This window comes from Nomascus leucogenys, chromosome 6, assembly GCF_006542625.1.
Source record: "Nomascus leucogenys isolate Asia chromosome 6, Asia_NLE_v1, whole genome shotgun sequence".
NCBI lineage: Eukaryota > Metazoa > Chordata > Mammalia > Primates > Hylobatidae > Nomascus > Nomascus leucogenys.
Genome location: NC_044386.1, coordinates 43,711,649 through 43,733,879, shown reverse-complemented (window position 1 = coordinate 43,733,879; position 22,231 = coordinate 43,711,649). Strand labels below are relative to the sequence as shown.

Below are 22,231 nucleotides of genomic sequence, written 5' to 3'. Positions count from 1 at the left end.
TCTGAAGCTTGTCTGCCGTGGTCCTAAGGATGGGGACGTGGAGTGGAGGGTTGGGGACTTTGTGGTTTGCTTTTTCTGCTCTAGGGTCTCTCCCTGGGATATGAGGTAAGGTCATGAGATTAGGTTCATGGTAATCCATAGAGCTGAGCCTTTCTTGGAGGCTGGCTGTGACGTGGGGTTCTGTGCTGGCTGCCCGGGTAGTTCTTATCAATGGACAGAAGGCTCCAGCCCATTGAGAATCCTGTAAAACAGGGCCTATCAGGTCACTGGCCCCACGGTTGGCATTAGGGTGCAGCATTTAAGAGGGCACCAAAAATCTCAATAATTAAGATAGACAACATTTTAATGCAATATTTAAAAGATAATGCATGCAATCCATGGTGAACAAGATACCAAAATTTTAAATTAAGACAAGATCAATAATAACAGCCTGGGGAAATCAACAATACTGATCCTATCCCAGCCCAGCCCACCCCATCAGCACAGGCTTTCCATGTTGAAATGAGGGCGGTGGGCTCCCTGTGGTTGAAGGGACCATCAGGTGGAGACCTGTTACATTCCTGTGTTTCTTTTCTGTGCCACTCAGTGGGGTGCAGGGACAGCAACCCAAAACCCTCCCTTTATCTCCAAATTAGCTACGGGCCCCAGCCCAGGGCCAGGAAACATGCCCCTTGTCATTTCAGCAGACTGAAGAAGCTGCCGAGTAAAGTGCTGGATGACATGGATGACGACGATGACCTCAGCACGGATGGGGGAAGCCTCTACGAGGCGCCTGTGAGCTACACATTGTCCAAGGACAGCACCGCCGCCAGCCAGATCTGAGTGCACTCCCGGGCTGTGGAAGTGTCTGTCATTCCTGCAGGAGCTGCAGCCACCCAGAGCAGGAGGCAGGGAGGGGAGCGTCTGTCTGCCACTGAGACCTATGGCAGCCTCTTTGCACAGCGTGGCAGCTCCTCAGTGTTACGTTCCTCGCCAGGGTCTCTCAGTGGGTCTTTGACAGGGAGCTTTTGCAGTTTAAAATGTTAGGATGCCTGAGGAACAGGAGCCACCACCCACTGGGGTGTTATGAGAGATACACTTTGGTAGGCTGAGGCCCCTGTTCCACAGTCACTATTTGCATTGCTGTCCCTGCCCCCCTCGTTACTCCCCCTGCCAAGACAAAGGGTCCAGAAGGCTAGGACTTATTTAATAGCACTGTGCAGGGAGGAAACCATGTATAGCTTGTACATATTTTAAACCAGACCTCCTCACGAACTGCTGCTGTTGCATTTGGAATATGATGGAGGCTTGGTAGGGTGGCTGGTTTGTAAAGTTCACGCATCTATATTGAGTATTCTTTTTTTTTTAGAGATGGAGTTTCATTCTTGTTGCCCAGGCTGGAGTGCAATGGCGCAACCTCGGCTCACTGCAACCTCTGCCTCCCTGGTTCAAGTGATTCTCCTGCCTCAGCCTCCCAAGTAGCTGGGATTACAGACGCCCGCCACCACTCCTGGCTAATTTTTTGTATTTAGTAGAGACGGGGTTTCACCCTGTTGGTCAGGCTGGTCTCGAGCTCCTGACCTCAGGTGATCCACCCGCCTCAGCCTCCCAAAGTGCTGAGATTACAGGCATGAGCCACCACGCCCAGCCATTGAGTATTCTTTTTTAAAATATGAAGCTATTAGATTTTAAGTATTGAGCAGAGGTGAGAAGAGAGAGAGAGAGAGAGAAAGTCAAATAAAGACCAGTTTGGAAACCAAAGTTGGAAAAAAAAGAATTGTAGTGGTCATGGACAGCTAAGACTGAGCATAGCAGTTCACATGGTCTGGGTAAACAAGTCACTGGCATAGGGGAAAGCCAGAAGGTTGCTTGTGTCTGTGACTGCAGCTATGGCCTTGTTTGCTTAGTTTATCTCGAATTCTGTTATAATTTCTGAACTGTGCTGAGACCTGTTCCCAGTCACTGATTGCAATTTCTTTTACATAGGTTGGGTAGGGAGAGTTGTAGGTAAGGCCTTAAACAAATGAGGCCATTTCTGGAAGGATGGGGCTGTGTGGTCATGTCCCACAGCAAGCTTTTGGGATCGGGGGAATAGGAGGGTATGGGGGAAAGGTTCATAGACTTAGGTGTGAGAATGAGGTGGGAGGTGTCTGGTAAGGTCATGGGGGAACGGAGATGAGAGAGAAGATAGGCAGATGTGGGTATGGGGCCCAGTGTGAGAAGGAAGACAGAGAAGTTCTTGAAAGCTGGGGGATGTGTGGGCAAGAGGTGGATTGAGCAAGATCTCAGGTTTATGTCGAGGAAGGGAAGAAAGAAACAGAAGTCAGGCAGAGGTGTGTCTGTGCAAACTGGAGGACTCCTTCCAACTTCCTGAACAAAGAGACATCGCCAGCAGCAGGCTGGCAGGGAGTGGTTGAGGTCTGGGGGCCAGGCCACATGGCTGGAGAGGAATTTCAGGGAGCATGGCATCGGGAGAATGCTAGATATCCGGGGACTCCCTCCTGTCCTTCCTGTGTCACTTCACAATGTGACAGTCCCCAGGCATGCCCACAGGCCAGGCCCAGTCACAGCTAGGCTTCCACAGGTCAGAGTATGGGACAGGACGTGGTCAGGGAGAGGACCCTGTGAGTTGGTGACATATATGGGGCAGAGATGGTAGTGTTCAGCTGCTTCAGCATTGTCCCCAACCATCCCAATAGGTTGGAGGCCTTTGGGCCAGAGGACTCCATGACAGTTGCCACAGAGTCCCACCTGCGTCAGGTCAGAGCCCACCCAGCAGGATTCAGAGTGGTCAGCCCAGTTTAAGAGTGGGAGTTTAAGCCCAGTTGAAAAGGGTGGGAGTCTGGAGCCAGAGAGCCAAGCCCCTTCCACGTCTACAGGGTCACCGTCATCCTCACCACAGCCAGGGGTGATTCTCACCTCTGCTTGCTTATGTGGGGTGTGGCTGATTCCTCCCTTTAGTCGTTCATTCATTTAGCAAATATTTATTGGGCATCAGTGATGTGTCAGGCACAGTCCTTGGCACACAGAATACAGCAGTGAATTAAATAGGCACAAATTCCTCCCCTCCTGGAGCTCAGTGTCAGGAAAGGGGGTGATAAATGACAATCAAATCGACATGGAGGTTGAGCACCTCTGTACTCAGCCCTCTGTCTCTCTGTCCTACTGAGGACGCGACAAGCCTGGTTCCCTAGAGCTCACTTTGACCCTCGATATGTTCATAATTTCCCTGCTGCTTCCGCCATCGTTAGACATCTGCCAGTAAGCCTGCTGAGAGAAGCCTCAGCCCACTCATACCTAGAGACGCTGCTGGGGAAGGTCAGCACGCCCAAGAACTTTGGGAGTGTGTGTCTGTTTCGGTTTGTGAGAAAGTAGCTGCCCCTCATTCTGGTCAGTTCTTTCCAGTAGCCATGGGGCTGACTACAAGAAGCAAAACTGCCCACGCAAAGAGAACAGAGGTCACTTTTCAAAACACTTGCATCATTACCCTAAAAATAGGCTGTTATGCGTTTTGACAATTGCGCTATCCTACACTCTGAGGGAGTTGGCAACGCATGCGGTATAGTGGAGTGGGAAGAGTTGAGACTGAAAGTTAAGAGAAGCGTTTTCAAGTCCCGGCTCATCTCACCCCAGTGACCTGGACAGTGTGCTCACTCTCAGAGCCATGGATTGCCTGGGACAAAGTGCAGATTAGGGCCCACGGTCCTTTCCAGGTATAACATGCTATCGTTCTTTAATTTTATTGTATATACATACTTCTTTTCTGTTTTTTTGCTTTAAGAACTAACCCTGATCAAGAGTATTTTCTTTAGCTAGCTTAAAAAGAAAACATATATATTTTATGTAAAAACACATACATGGCCAAATGCAATACTGAAGAGACAATCATCCTGTATCTTTTATGTTTTTTCCTGCTTCTGAGTGTCGTTTTACAATGCCCGTTGGCTTATTCCATTGCGTTTCTGCTTTAGGGTATGGTTTGGTTGCTTTGGGTTGTCATGGGAAAGAGACATTCTCTTTGCAGCTACCTCCATGTAAGCGAGTTCCTGGATAAAGCAAGATTTCCTTTCAATAAACGCTGTCACCCAGTGGGAATTTTGACTCTCCCGTGATTGTGACTTCTTTGTTTTCTCCAGAGCTTGGCTCTGTGTCCTCTAAGAAACTGCCAAGGTGAGTGGCTGGGAGCTTCTGAGGGAAGTGGAACTTGGAGGCCTTCCAGCCCTGGGACCAGTTTCTGAAACAGAAGGGTGGGAACTGGTCAGTGGTGAATGCTGAGGGAATTAATGGCTCTGGATTCTTGTGATGTTCTGAGAAGTCCAAACTGCCTGTTCCAGACAATGGCAAAAGAGGAAGCATGTTCAATGTTAATTACAGAATAAACAGGAGCCCCCTGTTTACCCCTTTTTCTAAATTCGAGGTCTTCTGCAATCCTAGTTGGCCCATAATCTCTCTTGATCTCACACCAGGCCCATAGCAGGCACCACAGTCTCTATTTTACAGAAACCAAAGCAGCTTCCCCATGGAAGGGGACCGACCATGATCATTGTCCTCAGATCTATCTATTCTTTGCCCTGTCCCCTGGAGGCTGACCCGTACAGGCCCTGGGTTCCCTGATGGCCACTCTGGTTGAGTTCAGCCAGTGGGAGCAGGTGGAATTCTGGGTATGTCTGCATCACTCCCTGCTCTGTGTGGCATTTTCAGGTGGGCTCCCCTGGGACTTGGGTGATCTCTCCTTCAGCCTCCAGTTCTAAGGGCGGGTCATGGCTTTCTCTTGCTGTTCCACTCTGGGTCCCTGCCTTGGTGGGTTCCTGCCACACTGCCCACCCACCAGAGCAGCCCTTCATTGAGCCGCCGCAGTTCACTGCTGTGTCCTGTCCAGAGCTCTGTCCACAACCGCCTCTGCCTCCAGGTCAATGTAGACGACCTATCCCTCCAGCTCTCTGGCAGCACTGATTCTCCTCATTGTACTTGGAAGGGGTAACCTAATGTAAATCAGATTTTCTAATTTTAATGAATGCAAAGCCTTTGTATAGATTGTTTCTTTTTTTTTTTTTAAAAAAAAGGTATATTGAGGTACATAATTTTCTAATTTGTAGTAAAAGTCACCCTTTTTAGCATTATTTGCTTTTGTATTTAGGCCTCTTTATTTGGCCCCTCAGCCGAAGTCCTCTTGGTGGGAATGAGATTCTGAGCGGATACCTTTCCCTCAGGCCCTCAGGAAGAATGTGACTCAGGAGGCCCAGAGCCAAAGGAAAAACGTCCCCCCAGGCCGGCAGTTCATTTCCTTCACATTCTCAGCATTCCTCCTCTGAGCTTGTGGATAGTTACGGGGAGTCTGTCTTTGTTGGAAGACTGTCATTGGCCAGAAATGTTTCTGTTCTAAATCTTCAAATGATTGCGGAGAAATGACTTGACAGCAGGTTCCTCTCAGGGGCGTAACAGCCCCAAATTCAGATGTTCTAGGCTTTGCAGAGGGATCCACATGCCTTGGTCCTGCCCTCAGACCTGCCGAATACATAGGGCTAAAGATTGTCACTGACTTTCACAGGCATGACCGAGGCCCAGCCCACCTCCATTAACAAAGAAAGGCTGGAGTGTGTGCCCCTCACTGGTTATGAAAGCTAAGAGAAGTGCAAGTCAGAGAGACATTCAACAGTAAGTTGAATGTGGTGTGGGGGAAGGTTGCGAGGTTCCCACTGCGCAGGATCTCACTTGGTCTCACAACAGTTGTCAACAACTCCCAGGGGATCGGAAGTGTGATTCCAGAGGTTTGCTGGGTAAATGCAATTAAACAATTTTTGAAGAAAGGCAGAAACTGGTTTTTTGGGAGGTAAGGAAACTAAGTCTCAGGGAAGTTGGGCATTTTACCATCAGCCACACATGGAGTGAGTAGCCAGCCCACAATTAGCACCTACCAGTGTGGGCCAGGAACTGCCGGCGAACAAGGTTTAGGCCATGGTCAAGGACCTTTAGGTGCTTACAGTAGGGCTACAAAATCGTTATGAAACTAAATGGAAATGACCTGTCAATATTAAGTCCTTCATATATTTATGTGATGCCGAACGTGTCTGTTTTTCCTTGTGCTTTGCTAGCTATCTGCAGTCCATACCCACTGTTTTCCCTGAGACCATATATAATTCCACAGCTGATGTGCTGCACTCACTTGCTACGTACCAGGCATTGCCTGAGCCCTTTATGCCTATTGGCTCCCTTGATCCTCATGATCATCCCCTGAGCAGGTCCTGTTGTGACAAGTGAGGCAACCCAGGCAGAGGTTACTAACCTTACCAAGGGCACGTGGTAGGATGTGGGGGAACTGGAATTGGATTCTGGGTCTGGGTCTGGAGTTCACACTCCACTGTCTCTCACCCAGCCTTACACGTCCTGGAGGACATAGGTCTTTAATTTGGTCCCTGTATTAGGGGCTTCTAAGGCCTCCCAGTCATCCAGATCTCCCCTTCAATGGTGGGTTTCCACGCAACTCATCAGCCTGCTGCCTGCCTCCATCCTGAGCACAGCAGTGAGAGGCAGGTGGAGATGAAGTGAGCCGTGGAAGCCATGGGCCTCATGGATGTGGCTAGCCAGGAATTCTTAGCTGTTCCTCTAGCCTGGCTGCTTTGGTGCCACTTACTGCTGTGATCTTTGGATCTCTCATTTTATCCTGGGTGCTCCCTTGCTGCCAGGCCACCCTGATTTCTCTGAGTCTGAGCTGCGTGGGGTGGCTGCTCTGCATGGTCATTGGGCCTCCCCACTGTCTCACTGCTTTGGGGCAACATCAGCAAGTCCTCGAATTTGGGTGGCTTTCAGGGAACATTTATCTTCCCAACCCCCAGACTGCTTTGTGACGAAACTCTCCTTCTGTAACTGTACCATAATAATAATAATCATTGTGCGGTGCACATTACGTGTTAATCTCACATGCAAAACTGCACGTGCAACCTGAAATCAGCAGACTGTCCCCAACAGAACACTGTCGACTGAAGTCCTAATCAGACCTCTTGCCCGAATACTGGGTGTTGGGCCGGAGGCGGCAAACCCGGGCTCAGCAGCAGTGAGCTGCCTTCCTGGAGGTGGCAGCATAGTCTCTGCAAAGCCAGGGGAGTGGTCCCAGTGGGAATGGGCTCTGCCTCCCTGTGAGTGGGCCGGAGGCTGACCTGTGTCCAGGCAGGGAGAAACTTTGTGGGTCACAGGAAGCTTTGGGGCTTACGGGCATGTGCAGAGCTCATCCGGAAGGAGGCAGACGCCTGGGACCCCAGCCTTTCCCGTGAGTAGCAGGGCTACAGCTGTGGAAGTAGGACCAGCCTTTTGGCGGAGTGCGTGGTGGGCTGGAGGTGGGAAGGGTTGTGTGTGCAGGTGGTGGGTAGTGCCCCTGCCACATGTACAGATCCAGGGCATCTCCTGTGGACCCCACCCAGGGACTGTAAAACTTTACTGTGGGAACAGACCCAGTAGTATTTTGGGGCAGTGGGAATGGTTCTTCACTAATGCCTAAGATCCCTTAACAGGACAGAAGCCATAATTGGGCAGACCTTATGGGCCAAGAATCTTTTGCACTTTATCTGATTTAATCTGCACCCTGTGAGGTAGGTGGCATTACCTGCTTTCACGTGTTAGGAAATGTGTGTAACTTGCCCAGAGTCACCCAACTAGTAGCTAAAGTGGCTAAAGTCCCAGGTCTGTCACTCTAACCACCCAGAGTGTCCTGTACCTTACCCTGTACATTCTCACCCTGCTGCCCGTCTGAAATAGTCACTGCTGGCTTCCCTAGCTGGGGACACTGGGCACAAGGGCTGGGCTTCTGGATTGCAAGTCTGTGCTTGCAGCCTGAGGCCCGCTCTAAGCGAAGGCAGATGGCCTGCCTCTCCTTTCTGCAAAACCCCCTGCCACCTGCTGCATGCTGCCAGCCTGACTCACTGACTCCATCTACATCTGGGCCTCTGGCCCTTCTAGGATGGGCTTGTTTTCCAGGAAAGGGTTTGGAGATTAAGATAAGCCAGCCGCCTCCAGTTAAAGGCCCTGCTGCCTTGGAAAGGGCCGGGAAGCCTGCCAGTCCAGCTCCTTGGTTTGCTTGCTTCTCTCCGTGGCTGGGGCTGCCTCGCCTTTCATCCGTCCCTGACTATTGTTGGGCATGAATACTGAGGTTCTTTGGAGACAGGCATAGGACTCCCTGCAGAGTGAGGCAAGGGATTTGTAAAATGGGTGCCCAAGCTCCCTCTGGGGCTCTGGCTCCCCCATGTCCCTGTCTGTTCTTCCTGGGGAAGCTGCTGCTTGTATTTAGATAATTAAGAGCTAGAAAACAGAACTGGCCTCCTTTCAACCTGCCGCCTCCTCCAGCCTGGGTAGGATCCAAAGCTCTGGCCTTCCTAAGCAGTGCTTGTCCCTGACTTACACATGGATGGTTTTCTAAACCAAGTTCATTTTCTGAAGCAGAGAATGAATAACTCACTCTACTATCTCCTCCCCTTCATGGCAAAATTTTTTCTTTTGTCTGTATTTTCATGGCTGCTGGATTCTAAAATCAAGGTGCAAGTTGCTTTGGGGCTTACCAAAGTCGCGTGGCCTTCCCAGGCCCTGTGGAAAGGTTAGGTGCACCCAAGATAACCAGGGTTGGTTATTCCCTGTAAAAGAGTCAGAGGGGTGCAGGCTGGAAGCATAGCGCTCCTTCCGCCCCCGCGCTGGTCATCATGTGGAGCGTGTGCTTTTTAAGAAGTGCCACCCTGTGTCCAGAGCCTGCTGGGCAGATGTTAAGCCAGCTGTGGACTTAGTCACAGTGACTCTGCTACCAACAACAGCAACATGGACATTTAGGGAGGAGCAAATGAGAGGAAGGAAGAAATAGGCAAGGTAACAAGGCTTGACATCTGATCTCTGGGCATTTCCAATGGAGGGATTTGGTTTGTTTATGTTTCCACCACCAAGAATTAACAGTGGTTAACAGCTGTTCATATCTGTCTGCTTTACATTTTTAAGTAAACATTACAGATAAAATTGAAGTTCTCTTTTTGTCCTTCACTCCCTGCCAAAAACAACCACTGTTCTCAAATCTGCTGGGTATTCAACTTTATTTTTACATGTATGCATCCATGAACACCATGTAGTGTTTTGTGTGTTTTAAAATGTCATATACATCTCAGCATCTTGTACATAGTACTCTGTGACTTTTACATTCAAAATTATGTTTTTTTGAGACCTATATTCATGCAGATTATTTAGTCATTTGTTTTTCTTTTTAACCACTTTATTGCTTGAGTACATGGACAAATTTATGCAACCAGGACAGAGGCTGTAGCTGGGTCATATTTCCAGCTGGGAGGGAGGACTCGCTTGGTTTTATAATATCGAGCCAGACGGTGAATCCGGCTCTCTATCAGAATCAGAAAGAATTTAGCATCCTTATCCTTTCCGCTCCTCTCAAGATGCTTTCGAACACTGACTGCTTTCTTAATTAAACGGTAGAGATCTTCAGGGAGACCAGGAGCAAGTCCCTTAGACTTCAGAATTCTTAGGCCTGTCACAAAACAAACTTGCGCAGTACCATGTCAATCAGGATCACACTGATCTGTGGAGGAGTCAGGCCCTTCTTGGTGAGTTTGTAAATCTGCTCCTTCACATTGTCACATGTCAACTTCAGCCAAGTGGGGACGCTGTGGTGATAGAGCAAAGCCGACTGGGACAGGCCCTTCCCGGGCGCATGAATGCGACCTGTGATGGCGGCAGTCGGGCAGTGAAAGGCTGTTTTTATTTTTTTATGGTCATTTTTTTGGTAAGTTAAGTGTTGAATGTTGAGTTTTTAAAATACTGATGGCTTTATATGCCATCCACTTCAAAAGGAGTTGAGTTCTGCTTCAGGCATGACATGGTAGCTGGTATCAAACTGAACTCTTCTGCTGAGAACAACTAGAAAAGGTGGGCAAAAATTTCTTAAAAGCAGCTGTTTGAAGACCTGGAAGGACAAGCGAGACACTCTGATGTGGAATTGACCATTGTTCGTCTCTGGCTGTTGTTGCTATGGGTCATGGTGCTCGCAGCCCTCCTTGGATGGTCGGATGGGTGAGAGAGGTGCTCACACAGATGCCCTGCAGTTTTTTAAAACAAAAGATCACCCCCTTCAGTTAGAAACTGAAGGTTGCTGTAGTGGAATCCAGACAGCAGAGTCTTTGGGCACGGGGAAGGCTGGCAGGGGGACACTGTGGAGCAGAGCCAGGGCAGGCCAGGCTAGGAGCTATATTGTAGGGTGCTCAGATTCCACCAAGATTCTAAAATATCGCAAGTGTAATTAGGGGTGCATTGTTTAAAAAAATAGTCTAAAGGAAGTCAGTACCTTAATAGCCACACTGGGGAGTGGTAAGACCCCAAGGGCTGACCTGACCAATGGCACAGTGACTAAACTGCACTGTAAGGAGAGTGGACCCAGGCAGGTAGTGTCAGGGTGAGGTTTGGCTGAGATGGAATGTCCCAGTTTGAGACCAGAGCTGACCAGGCCTAAACAGTAAAAGAGGAACACCAAAAACTGCCCCAGAGAACTTCCTTCTCCATTTTCACCCTTAGAGCACTGTTTCCCCTTGTCCTTCCAGTACGGAGAATAAATACTAAAGAATATTGACTGGAAAGAACACTGAATTCTTGGCCTGTTTTGGGGGTGGCATTTTCAGCTTTCCTTGGGTGGCCACATGTCTAGTTTCAGGCTCACAAAGACCAAGGTCTCACCAGCTCTGTCCCCTGTGGAACAATGGTGGCATCTTCTGTGTGATGGTGAATTTTAGATGTCAACTTGACTGGGCTAAGGGATGCCCAGATGGTAAAGCATGAATTTTGGGTGTGTCTGTGAGGGTGTTTCCAGAAGAGATTAGCCTCTGAATCTGCAGACCGAGTAAAGCAGATGGCCCTCCCCCACTGTGAGCAGGCTCCGTCCAATCTGCTGAGGGCCCTAACTGAACAAAAAGGTGGGGGAATAGAGGATTCATTCTCTACCTAAGCTGAGACATCCATCTTCTCCCACGCTGACATCAGCGCTCCTTGCTCTCCATCCTTTAGACTCTGAATGGGACTTGCACAATCACTGCTACCCGCCTCCCTCCCCCCCCCCACCCCCATTGTCAGGCCTTTGGGCTTGGACTGAATTACAGCTTGCAGGTAGAAAATCATGAGACTTCTCTGCCTCTAACTGGATGAGCCAATTCCTATAATAAATCTCTCTTTCTCCACACACACATACCCATTGGTTCTATCCTCTGAGGACCCTTGATTAATACACTCATGCATCCCTTGAAACGCCCAGCTCTAGTGTGGAATTGACCATTGTTCTTCCCTGGCTGCTGTCACTATGGGTCATGGTGCTCGCAGTCCTCTTTGGATGGTTGATGGGTGAGAGGGGTGCTCACACATCCCTGGGCTAACTGGGGCTAGTTGCCTTGTTCGTTTTGCTATATCCCATTTAGACCCTTTATGATTGGAGTGTGAACTACATTTAGCAAACTTTTAAGTTCAATCCAGGAGCTAGAATCCTTACATCCTGGGAGTAGCTCTTCGAACACTTTGGAACTAGAGGCGTGCATGGTGGTGGGTGTTCTTAGGTATGCATTTCCCAGATGGACGGTCCTGAAATGGTAAAACACCTCAACTTGCCAAGAGGCCTCCCGTGTGCTCTTGCTTGGCAGGTGGGGAGATTGAAAAGATTCATTACTTCCTTTACATATTTATTTTTCTATATAGAATAAGGTGACTGTATTACCACAAATTTGGAAAATAACCCCACCAGACTGATGCAACCATTATTAGCATTTTGGCTCATTTCTTTCCAGTCTTTTTTTCCTACACAGTTTTGAAAGCATAGGTACAACCACAGTGTTTATATGATTTGTATATGCTTTTGTTTTCACTTAACATAGATATTAGATAATCTTGATCATTTTTAAAAAATGCTTTTTAAAAATACACTTAAAAATCACATCCCATTGAGTGAATCCTATCATCAGTTAAGTATAATACTATTCCTATATTAACAGATGTTTAGGATTTGGAATTCTGCCTTCCTACATCAAATACTGTTATATCTGTAGCTTTTTCATCTTTCAAATAATTTGCTTTGGCTAGATGACCAGAAAGAGAAGAGGAAAGACAACATCTTTAAGTCTCTATAAAAGTTCCTAATGTGGTTTGGCTCTGTGATCCGAACTTTATGTTGAATTGTAATTCCCAATGTTGGGGGAGGCACCTGGTGGGAGGCGACTGGATTATGAGGGCAGATTCCCTCCATACTGTTCTCATGTCAGTTCATTCTCACGAGATCTGATGGTTTAAAAGTGTGTGGCACTTCTCCCCTCACTCTTTCTCTCTCCTGTTGCCCTGTGAAGATGTGCTTGCCTCACCTTTGCCTTCCACCATGACTGCAAGTTTTCTGAGGCTTCCCAGTCATGCTTCCTGTACAGCCTGCAGAACTGTGAGTCAATTAAACCTCCTTCTTCATAAATTACAGTGTCACATAGTTCTTTATAGCAGTGTGAGAATGGACTAATACAGTTCCCAAGTTGCTTTTCAGAAGAGTTTACTAGTTTGTACAGACCCAAGAAATTACAAATGTGGCAGTTTCTCCCTTTCTCTCTCCCCTCAGCTTTGGTTTTTAACATTTCTCTCCGAATAATAGACTAATCTTTCTTTCATCAGGGCAATCTTTTTATATTGTTAGTGAAGTTTCTTTTATAAATTGTCCTTTTGTGAGTCCTTTTAATTTTTTATTTATTGTCTAGTGTGGTTTTTGAGTAGCACATAAAATAAATGCAGATGGTACAGGAGGGTAAAACAATGAAAAGTGAGTCTTCCATCCTTGGCGCTCATTTCTCCAGGCTCTACCCAGAGGCAATCACTGTTTCTAGTTTATTTTGTTTCTTCTGCTTCTTGTACCTTTTTTTCGGGGACTCCTGGATCCCTTGCCCTCTGGCTTCCCACTGCCTTTCTGGTTCTCTTTAAAGGGCACCCTACCCCCAGCTGCATTGTTAGTCCCAGTGCATCTCTCTTCCCTAACAGGTCCACAGTGGTCAAAACTCTAAACATATGAACACTTATTGGGGAAGGTAGTGAGGATGGGAGCCAGTGGGGGAAGTGGCCTGGGAGGGAAATATTGCCAGATCTCATCTTCCTGAGATGGCAACAGGAGATTTGGACCAAAGGCTCCGGCTCTGTGGGGCAGGGTGGGGGACAGCATTTTCAACCAGGTGGCTGCAGAAATGCGGTTTTCTGGGATCTCAGGTGGGCTCTTTAAAGAAGAGACTGATGGATGATGGAAGGCTTCACAGTCCTGTTGTAATAGCTGAGGTGGACAGCAGGGGGAGCTGTTGGACGCTTCTGGCCCAAATGTAGCGCAGGAGTAGATTAGTGGCTCCTGTAATCCAGAGCCCCACCCGTCAGTGGTGAAGTCCCAAAGAGGACTTTGGACAAAACGAAGCTTTGCCTTCCCAATGTTGCCCAGGTGATCTGGTGTTCCTATGTTACTCTTATGTGAACTGTTGCAATATTCGCATTGCAACAAATTGAATCCCAACATTTATTGTGAGCTGCTATTTTGTGAGAGACCTATGTTATTCATGCATACCTTTCGAAGGGCAGTCACTAGGCACCTAGTCTGCACTGGCTTATGCTGAGATGAGTAAGGCTCAGTTCTGGACCCAACGGGATCAGAAATGTCCACTGAGAACTAAAAAAACAAGGGATGGAATTTAAAGCACTATAAAAGAGGTATAGATGAAGTGTGGTGGAGGTTCATGATGGGAAGGGCTGTCGTTGGCTGGAGCAATCAGGGCAGGATTCATAGAGGAAATGGCATTCGAAAGGGCTTTAAAATGGGCTTTAAATTTTAGAACTGTTTATTATGAAATTTTAATCTAGAAGGGTGCATCTTTGGTGGAAAAAATAGAGGGAACACGGGGATGAAAGCTGGGCTCAGAGGATCAGCCAGCTGCATTAAAATCTTGAATAAATGAAGTGGAGAATTATTGGAGGTGAGACTGGAAAACACTTTTGGATCCATATTTTTGGAGAACCTTAAATACCACTGTTAGTAACAAGGAAGCAATAGCTGCTTATAAGTAGGAGATTCTGGATAAAAAGTAGAGGAGTTGGGGTTTGTGCCTTCTTGACATTTCTGAGAAGACGAGTAATTTTTTAAAATAGCCAGAAAAATTTAGTTCCTATAAAAGGTGTGATCCTTGATCATCAATAAGGACAATTGGCTTCTCCCAATGGAGAAATCTCTGATGATCCATTTCACACATCCCTGGGTGCAAATTACTACCTAGTCTACACCAGTGTTTCTCAAACTTAAGTGTGCATCAGAATAACCTTGAGGGCTTGTGAAAACATAGACTGCTGGAACCACTCCCAGAGTTTCTAGGACAGCCAAGAATTTGATGCCAATGCTGCTGATCTGGGGACCACACTGAGAACCTCTGGGTTTAAACATCCTACCTGACCTTTCTCAGTATATCCACTGGGTGGCAGCAGAGAGCATCACAGGCACTGCACAGTGGTCAAACCTGGAAAGCCCGGGCAGAGGCTGTGGAGGACTGTTTCTGTGTATTCAATGTAGGTTATTTTTGCTGCCGAATGACAATACAAACCATCCACAACATCAAGCTCTTCAAAATTCAAGGATGCGTTGTATAAGAGGATGATTGGTGACTTGGATCTTGTTCCTTTTCCAGGATGTCCTCACCACCAGACCCAGTCGAGACATCCTCTACCAGGCGCCCTCAACAAGTCCTTCGTTTAAAAAGAGAATAGTTTTTAGTAACTTTCAAGGTCACCTGCAAAAGGGTTTCTGTTTGAGTAATGTCACGACTGTAAAGCTGGCAAGAAACTATATCGCCAGCTGATAGCTTGAGTCAAACTGGAAAATTACGAGCAAGTTTTTCCATGAACCAAGAGGAAGTGTCCAGTCATCGTTGAGAGCAGGTTCATAGCTGTGTACAAGCTCTAGGAGATGGGGAGGCCCGTGCAGACCTACTTCCTTCAAGAAGGGAAGACAAAAGAAACACGTTTTGAGTTTGGGTTTTTAGGTGGCTGGGAAGGTTAAGTTATAGGATTTTTTTTTTTGAGGGGGGGATTTGTTTGTTGATTTTTGTTTTTAAGTTCTGAGGGTTATTTTCTTTTTTCTTTCTCTTTTTTTTTTTTTTTTTTTGAGACGGATATCACTCTTGTTGCCCAGACTGGAGTGCAATGGTGTGATCTCGGCTCACCACAACCTCCACCTCCCAGGTTCAAGTGATTCTCCTGCCTCAGCCTCCTGAGTAGCTGGGATTAGAGGCATGTGCCACCACGTCCAGCTAATTTTATATTTTTTAGTAGAGACGGGGTTTCTCCATGTTGGTCAGGCTGGTCTCGAACTCCTGACCTCAAGTGATCTGCCCGCTTCGGCCTCCCAAAGCGCTGGGATTACAGGCGTGAGCCACTGCACCCAGCTCTGAGAGTTATTTTCTACTAACCAACTGTGTACTGCTAGATTTTGGAATAATAGGTTCTATGTGTGTGGGGAGGGGGGGAAGGAGCAGAGCCAAAAAGCCCTGAGCAATGATAGGATGGATTAGAGTTTGGAAAGGGAAATGTGGGATCCAGAACACACTGCTTAGGCTGTGGCAAGGGGGTACTCTTGACATCCTCTAACCAGATTTCATAGCACACTTCCTGCTGTGTCTCAGCAGAGACCAGCCCTCACCAGACCCGGTGCTGACATTAACCAGGTGCTGCCCTGAGCGAGATGGCGTCCTGCAACGCCTGCTCCGTCATCTGGGAGATGCCTTGTCATCAGCTCCAAGGCCTTCTGTGGGAAGGCATGAAAGTCTGTCCTCACGTCCCTGCTTCCCTTATTACCCGGTGGTGGAAGTTCAGCCCCTGCTCTCCTATCTTCCTGAATTCATCCCATCCTTTGTTGGCCCTGTTTGTGGTTTCTTCCTGTACTCTCTTTTGTGGATTTTTGTAGAATTTCAGAATTGATTGTGATATTAGATGTGATCATCTCCGCTCTGTCTGCTGCTGGGGATGTGTGGCACTGACCCAGTCTCCCCAATTTCCTCATTGTGGCTCTATAGTCAAAAAGGCTCTTAGGCCCCTTCTAAGTTCTTTCTTCTCCAGGCTAACATCCTTTTTTTCTTTAAGTCCATTTTTAACATTGGTTGTGAGTTAACTCCTGACCCCTCCCCCTCTGTCTAGTCCATCCTGGTCACTCCCTCCTTGCTGTGAAAGTGAAAGGTGCTGGTGGGAGCAGGACCTTCTGGCTGCCCCCAAACAGCCCCATGCCTCCCTCAAGGCTTTGAAATTGTGATGTGAGTGTCTCTTCACACCAGGGTGGGAGCCCCTTTAGGGAAAGAACCATGCCTTTCTCCCTCGGGATCCCCTGCACTCAGCACAGCCCCTGTCAGACAGCAGGCATTTGAAATTAAACAGAACATTATAATTCTGGGTCCTAGCCTTTATAAATGCAAGGCAAGACTAGATTATGTTAGCGGATTTGTCAATATTCATTTGGTTCAGTCTCGTTTCACAGATAGGAAATTAAAGCATTTTAAATGAGCTGTGCTTAAGTGTGGTCCCCCTCTCGTGTACTTCTATAGCAGGCTTTAAAACACTGCACCGCCCTTAAAGATCTGCTTCTTGGATTTGCGCTGTTGAGACCTTTTCCTTCTTCCATGTCATTCCCTCAACTTCTCAAGAAGTTGTCAACTTGAGATGCTGACACATTCTGCAAGTGCACAGGGACACAGCCCTGAGCCCTGAGTGATCAGCTACCCCGACAGCCCATCAGTGGTTCAGTGAAGGACGGCATCCCTGCTTGGAATTTGACCATTCAGTCTGCCGGTTACCAAAACCATGTTCATGCTTTAGTGTAAAGGTTTAGCATCAAGGTTACGTCCCAGGTGATGCTTCATATCCAAACTGCCCCCTTCCCTGGGCTTCCCCACAGACAGTATCAAACAATATGCTATAATAAAGTTACGTGAATATGATATGTCTCTCTTTCAAAATGTCTTAATATTTTTAGACTAAGGTTGACTGTGGCTAACTGAGGTAACGGGTAAGAGAAACTGAGGAAAGTAAACCATGGAGCAGGGGAGACTACTGTAAATAGAATGAGATTTCAAAAATCAACCTATGCATGTACAGTAGTTGATTCTTGACAGGGTGCCAAAATTCTTGACAAAGGTGCCAAAGATAGTAATGGGAAAAAGAAGTCTCTTCAACGAGTGGTTCTGAGACAAGTGGATATCCACATGCAGAAGAATCAAGTTGGACCCATACTTCACACCACATAGAAAAAAAATTAATTTGAAAGGACCGAAGACCAATGTAAGAGCTAAAACTATAAAACTATTAGAAGAAAACATAGTGTAAATCTCCATGACCATGGTTTTAGCAATAGATTCTTATAGATATGATAATAAAGACACAGCAAAAAAGAAAAAAATAGGTAAAATGTACATTAAAAATAATGTTCATCAATGGATACTGTTAAGAAAGTTAAAAGACGACCCACAGAATGGTAGAAAATATATGCAATCATATATCTGATAAGGTCTTATATTCAGAATATTTAAAGAATTCTTACAACTGCATAATAAAAATACAGGCAGGGTGTGGTGGCTCACACCTGTAATCCCAGCCCTTTGGGCGGTCAAGGAGGGAGGACTGCTTGAGCCCAGGAGATGGAGACCAGCCTGGGCAACGTGGTGAGATCCCATCTTTCCAAATATTAAAAAATTAGCCAAATCTGGTAGCACACACTGTAGTCCCAGCTACCTGGGAGGCTGAGGTGGGAGGATGGCTTGAGCCTGGGAGGTTGAGATTGCAGTAAACTGTGATTGCACGACTGCATTTCAGCCTGGGTGACAGAGTGAGACTCTTTCAAAAATAATAATAATAAAAATGCAAATAACACAATTAAAAATAGGCAAAGAACCTTAATAGACATTTTGACAAAGAAGATATATAAATGACCAATAAGCACATTAAAAGTTGCTCAGCCACATTTGTCATTAGGGAAATGCTAATCGCAACCACAATCTAACACTACCTCAAACCCATTAAGATGTCTATTATATATTAAAAAAAAAAGTTGGCAAGAATGTGGAGAAATTGGGACTTTTGTGCATTGCAGAAGTGTAAAATGGTACAGCCACTGTGGAAAAAAGTATGGCAGATCCTAAAAAAGTTAAACATAGAATTATCATATGACCCATCAGTTCCACTCCCAGGTATTTACACAAAATAATTGAAAACAGGTACTCAAAAAACCTGCAAACAAATGTTCATAGTAGCAATATTCACAATAACTAAAGATAGGACAATCCATATGTTCATCAGCTAATGAATGGATTAAAAAATGTGGTATATCCATGCAATGGAATATTAGCCATGCAAAAGAAATGAGTACTGATACATGCTTCAATATGGATGAACTTTGAAAATATACTAAGTGAAAGAGGCCAGACATTAAGGTCACATACTGTTTTGATGCCATTTAAATGAAATATCCAAAATAGATAAATCCATAGAGTCAGAAAGGAGATTAGTAGTTGCCTAGGGACAAAGAGAGAGGGGACTGGGCAGTGACTGCTCAAAGGATATGGGATTTTCTTTTAAGATGATGAAAATACGTTATAATTTGATGAAACTGATGGTTGCACATGCATATTGCAGCATGCATATTGTGTGTATACTAAACACAACCGAACTGTACTCTTAAAATAATAAATTTTAGGTATATGTGAATTTTAACTCAATAAATAAAATTTTAACATAAAAAGGTAAGTAAATATTTTACATTATGAATTCAAATTTTAGTCATTCAGTCTGGCTTAGCACATTTCTTTCAAAATTGTGTTTGACTTAGGTTTACCTTTCTCTTTATATTAGGTAAAAATATACCTTTGATTTAAAAGAGTATGATACAGTTAACACACTAAGTTTTCTCTTATTTTAAACCCTCCAGTTTAGGTATCATATAGAACTCAGGCTAAAACTTACAAATATGGGAATAATAAGTAGCAATGTAATTAACAAAAATAAAGTTTGTTAAAACAATATGTTGAAATACAGTTGTTCTTATAATAGTGTTAAATGTTTGAGACTAAGGGTGTGTGGCATTTGGTCTCCTGTTTGGATACATTGTCTTTCTGAGCAGCATTTCAGGCATTTGGGATGCCTAGCATTAATCTGCAAATTAAAAAAAAAAAAACGCTTATTGAATTCATGACAGGGAACAAGAATTCAGCTGCCTTTCTGCCATTCAACAGTAGGTAAGTCACAACCTCATTTTTTCTTTTGTTGTGGAAGACTATTGCATTTCTACCTCATGGTCTTATTAGAAAGAATAAATGAGATAATATACGTAAAAATATTCAGAAAACTTAAAAATAGGTATGTGAACTTCTGTTTGTGCATTACAGCAATGACATAAAAAGGAAGCACTATGTTATAGTGTCTACAACCATCGATTTTGAAATCTAAAACACTGAGTTTGAACATTTGATGACTCTAGCATAGTGATCATTGCCAATATATTTAATGAGCATGTTACTTAATATTAGCGTCTCTAAAATAGGGATGCTAATTGCATAAATGAGATAAAAAGCAAGTAATGTTTCTGAGGATATTTCATGTATATGCTTCCAAAACAATTTTAAATGATGCTAATTTAATGAGTTTGTTAATAGCTATTCTTTTTTCATTAAATGGTCTTTAATTTATAAATAGACATTAAAATATCAGATGTTGATTTTCCTTGAAGATATTTTGCTATTATACATTATTAGACATAATTCCCTTTGTTTTCCATTTACTTTCATATCCAAGCTTCTAAATATTTTTTTCCTTTAAGGCCATGGAAATTCAAAAGTAGAATTCCCATGATAAGTGACCTCGGGATTCAGATCACAGTCATAAAGTGGCCACCAAAAGCTGTTTCCAGGTTGTTAGAACTGGAGCCATTGTGGGAAGCACTACGCATAGAGCATCAACAAGGAAAACATTTGTTAAGAGATCCAGTAATAGTGGAAACTTTGCATGCTGGCACGTTTTTTTTTTGTTTGTTTGTTTTTTGGCCGGGTAAGTGGGGGACAGTACAATTAAAGTCAACAGCCTACTAAAATTACCAAGTATTTTCTTTATACAAGTAATGCATAGTGCCTATACCACAACACTAAAGTTCTCTCTCTCATCTCCATTGCTGTTTTTCAATTCGACAAGCATTTATTGAACATCCACTCATGCCAACCTTTTCAATGAAAAGTTAGAATTTTCAATTGCTCCATATTCTTAGATTATGTCTTGATTTACAAGGAAATTTCTGGGTCTAGGTTATGTTATATTTCAGGAGGAACTAGCAACGACCTTGGAAACTGGTTCTACAGTGATTTGCCCCAGACCTGTTGTATGTGTGTGGTAATTTTTAGAGTAACAATTATTTTTTAAATAATTCTATTGGCATCAGTTTTTTTAAAGGATTAAGATACAGTATGAACATTCTTTACCAAGAAACCATTATTATCAATTATCCATCTGTTTATATACATATTCATGCCCACATCCATCCAATCACCTGCCTCTCTCTCAAATTTACAAGACTTACCGTGCGATTTATGAATAAAATACAGTCCCTGCTCTCTAGAAACTCATAGACCTAGCAAGGGAGGCAAAGAGGCTAGTAAATTATATTATGAAGTAGATAATATGAAAGATTTGAAAACACATTGTGAGAGCATAGAGGAGTAATATCTACCCCAGACTGGAGTAGAGAAGGAGACATCCTTGATGAATTGATGCATGAGATGGAATTTTGGGGTGAGAAGTAATCAGCTAAATGAAAAACGTCAGGGATTGCTTTAGAGCAAAAAGATTTTGTGAGTGAGCCTCAACAGTCATGAAAGAAGAAGGAGTGTTCCTTTAATTCATCAGGTTGTGGGGTGGAAAGGCCACATGAGAAGGTGGGGAGATGGGCTGTATACAGATTCCAGAGCTTTACTGACATCATGAGATGTTTTGAAGGCAGAAGTCTCAGGGATTTTAAGTGGTGAGTAGGCAAGAGAAGACGAGGGAAATACTCCATTCGTATGCTTTTTGACTGCTTCCCTTTTAATTGTTGTGGTATCCCTTCTTGCTTGCTTCTGTTCTTCTCTCCTATTTCTTTCCTGTTGCTCCTGTCCCTTTTCTCTCCACCCTTAGTCTTCCTTTGCCTTTTATCTCTTTCCTTACTAATATGAATCAACTAAACAACAGATACATTGTGAAGACACCGGCAATAGACTGGTTTTATCTTGGTAATGAATCCCTTACTGAGAATAGTTTCTGTTAAGTGACAGCTGTGATTTTTTTTTAAGAGAAAACAGTTGTTCTCACGTTTGTAAAACTGTATTTTGATTTTAAAATGCTTATTTGAATGGCATTGACATTACTAGATTGAATTTGCAGGCTTGTGCATCTTGAACCTCTTATTTTATACTTAAAAAGTCTATTTTTAAGTCAAAAGCTATGCAAGGTTGGTTTAGGTTATTCAATATTTTAATATTTAATACTTAAGTGATCAATCATTTATATTTATAAAACAAAAGTCTCATTATAAAATATTCGAGTGGAACTACATTGTATAAAAGTAAAAAGTTTAAGCCGCCTTCCTCCCTCCTCCTCGCCTCGTTCAATCTGTTACAAAGTGCAGCTAGAGATTTCCTTCTCCCTGTGGAGTTCCATCCCCTGCTCCCCTGGCCGTCCTCCCGATGGATCCCTGTGGTGCCAGGCAGGAATGGCCTGCTAGGGGACCCACTGAGCCCCCAGGGCCTTTCTGCTGCTTCCTCTATCCCTGTATTTCATTAGGTTCTCCAAATCGACCTAGCTCCAGGTGAAGTCAGAAACTTCTATTGCAAACAGACCTTCAGCTTCTCCAGTGGGGGTGTGTGTCCGGGAGAGGAGGGTCTGCCTTTTTCACTTCCACAGCTGGGGCCCTGACAGTATTTGCAGTGTCTTCCGGGTCCTGCAGGAGCAATCGGCTTCCTTCTTGGGGTCTGTGGGTCCTCTCAGGGTTGCTGGTTTGTTCTCGCAGTCAATGTGGAGGTAAAATTCACAGTGCGAGCATCTGCAGGCTGCTCTGTCAGGAGCTGCAATCTCGCCCTGCCTCCAGTCCGCCGTGGCGATTTCTCTCCCCAGGTTATGGAAACAATACAGAAATATAGACCACATGTCATTCTTCTCTGCAGGATTCACCATTGGTCATATT

The 22,231-nt window shown here is 45.0% G+C and overlaps 1 protein-coding gene and 1 pseudogene across 2 annotated transcripts in view; one reads left to right on the top strand and one right to left on the bottom strand.

The window, feature by feature from the left end:
* Positions 1 to 1,396, top strand: part of CGNL1 (cingulin like 1) — a 108,569-nt gene extending 107,173 nt beyond the window's left edge. Inside the window, exon 18 of one of the 2 annotated variants that reach the window (XM_003266972.4) lies at positions 687 to 1,396. In XM_003266972.4, the coding sequence (XP_003267020.2) occupies positions 687 to 822 (136 nt within the window). In that variant the 3' untranslated portion in view covers positions 823 to 1,396. Of the gene's footprint in view, positions 1 to 683 lie in introns of both variants that reach the window. The other variant, XM_030814042.1, reaches the window with a different exon arrangement.
* A 7,846-nt stretch (positions 1,397 to 9,242) lies between these two features.
* LOC100598468 lies at positions 9,243 to 11,534 on the bottom strand (annotated as a pseudogene).
* Between the last annotated feature and the right edge of the window lie 10,697 nt (positions 11,535 to 22,231).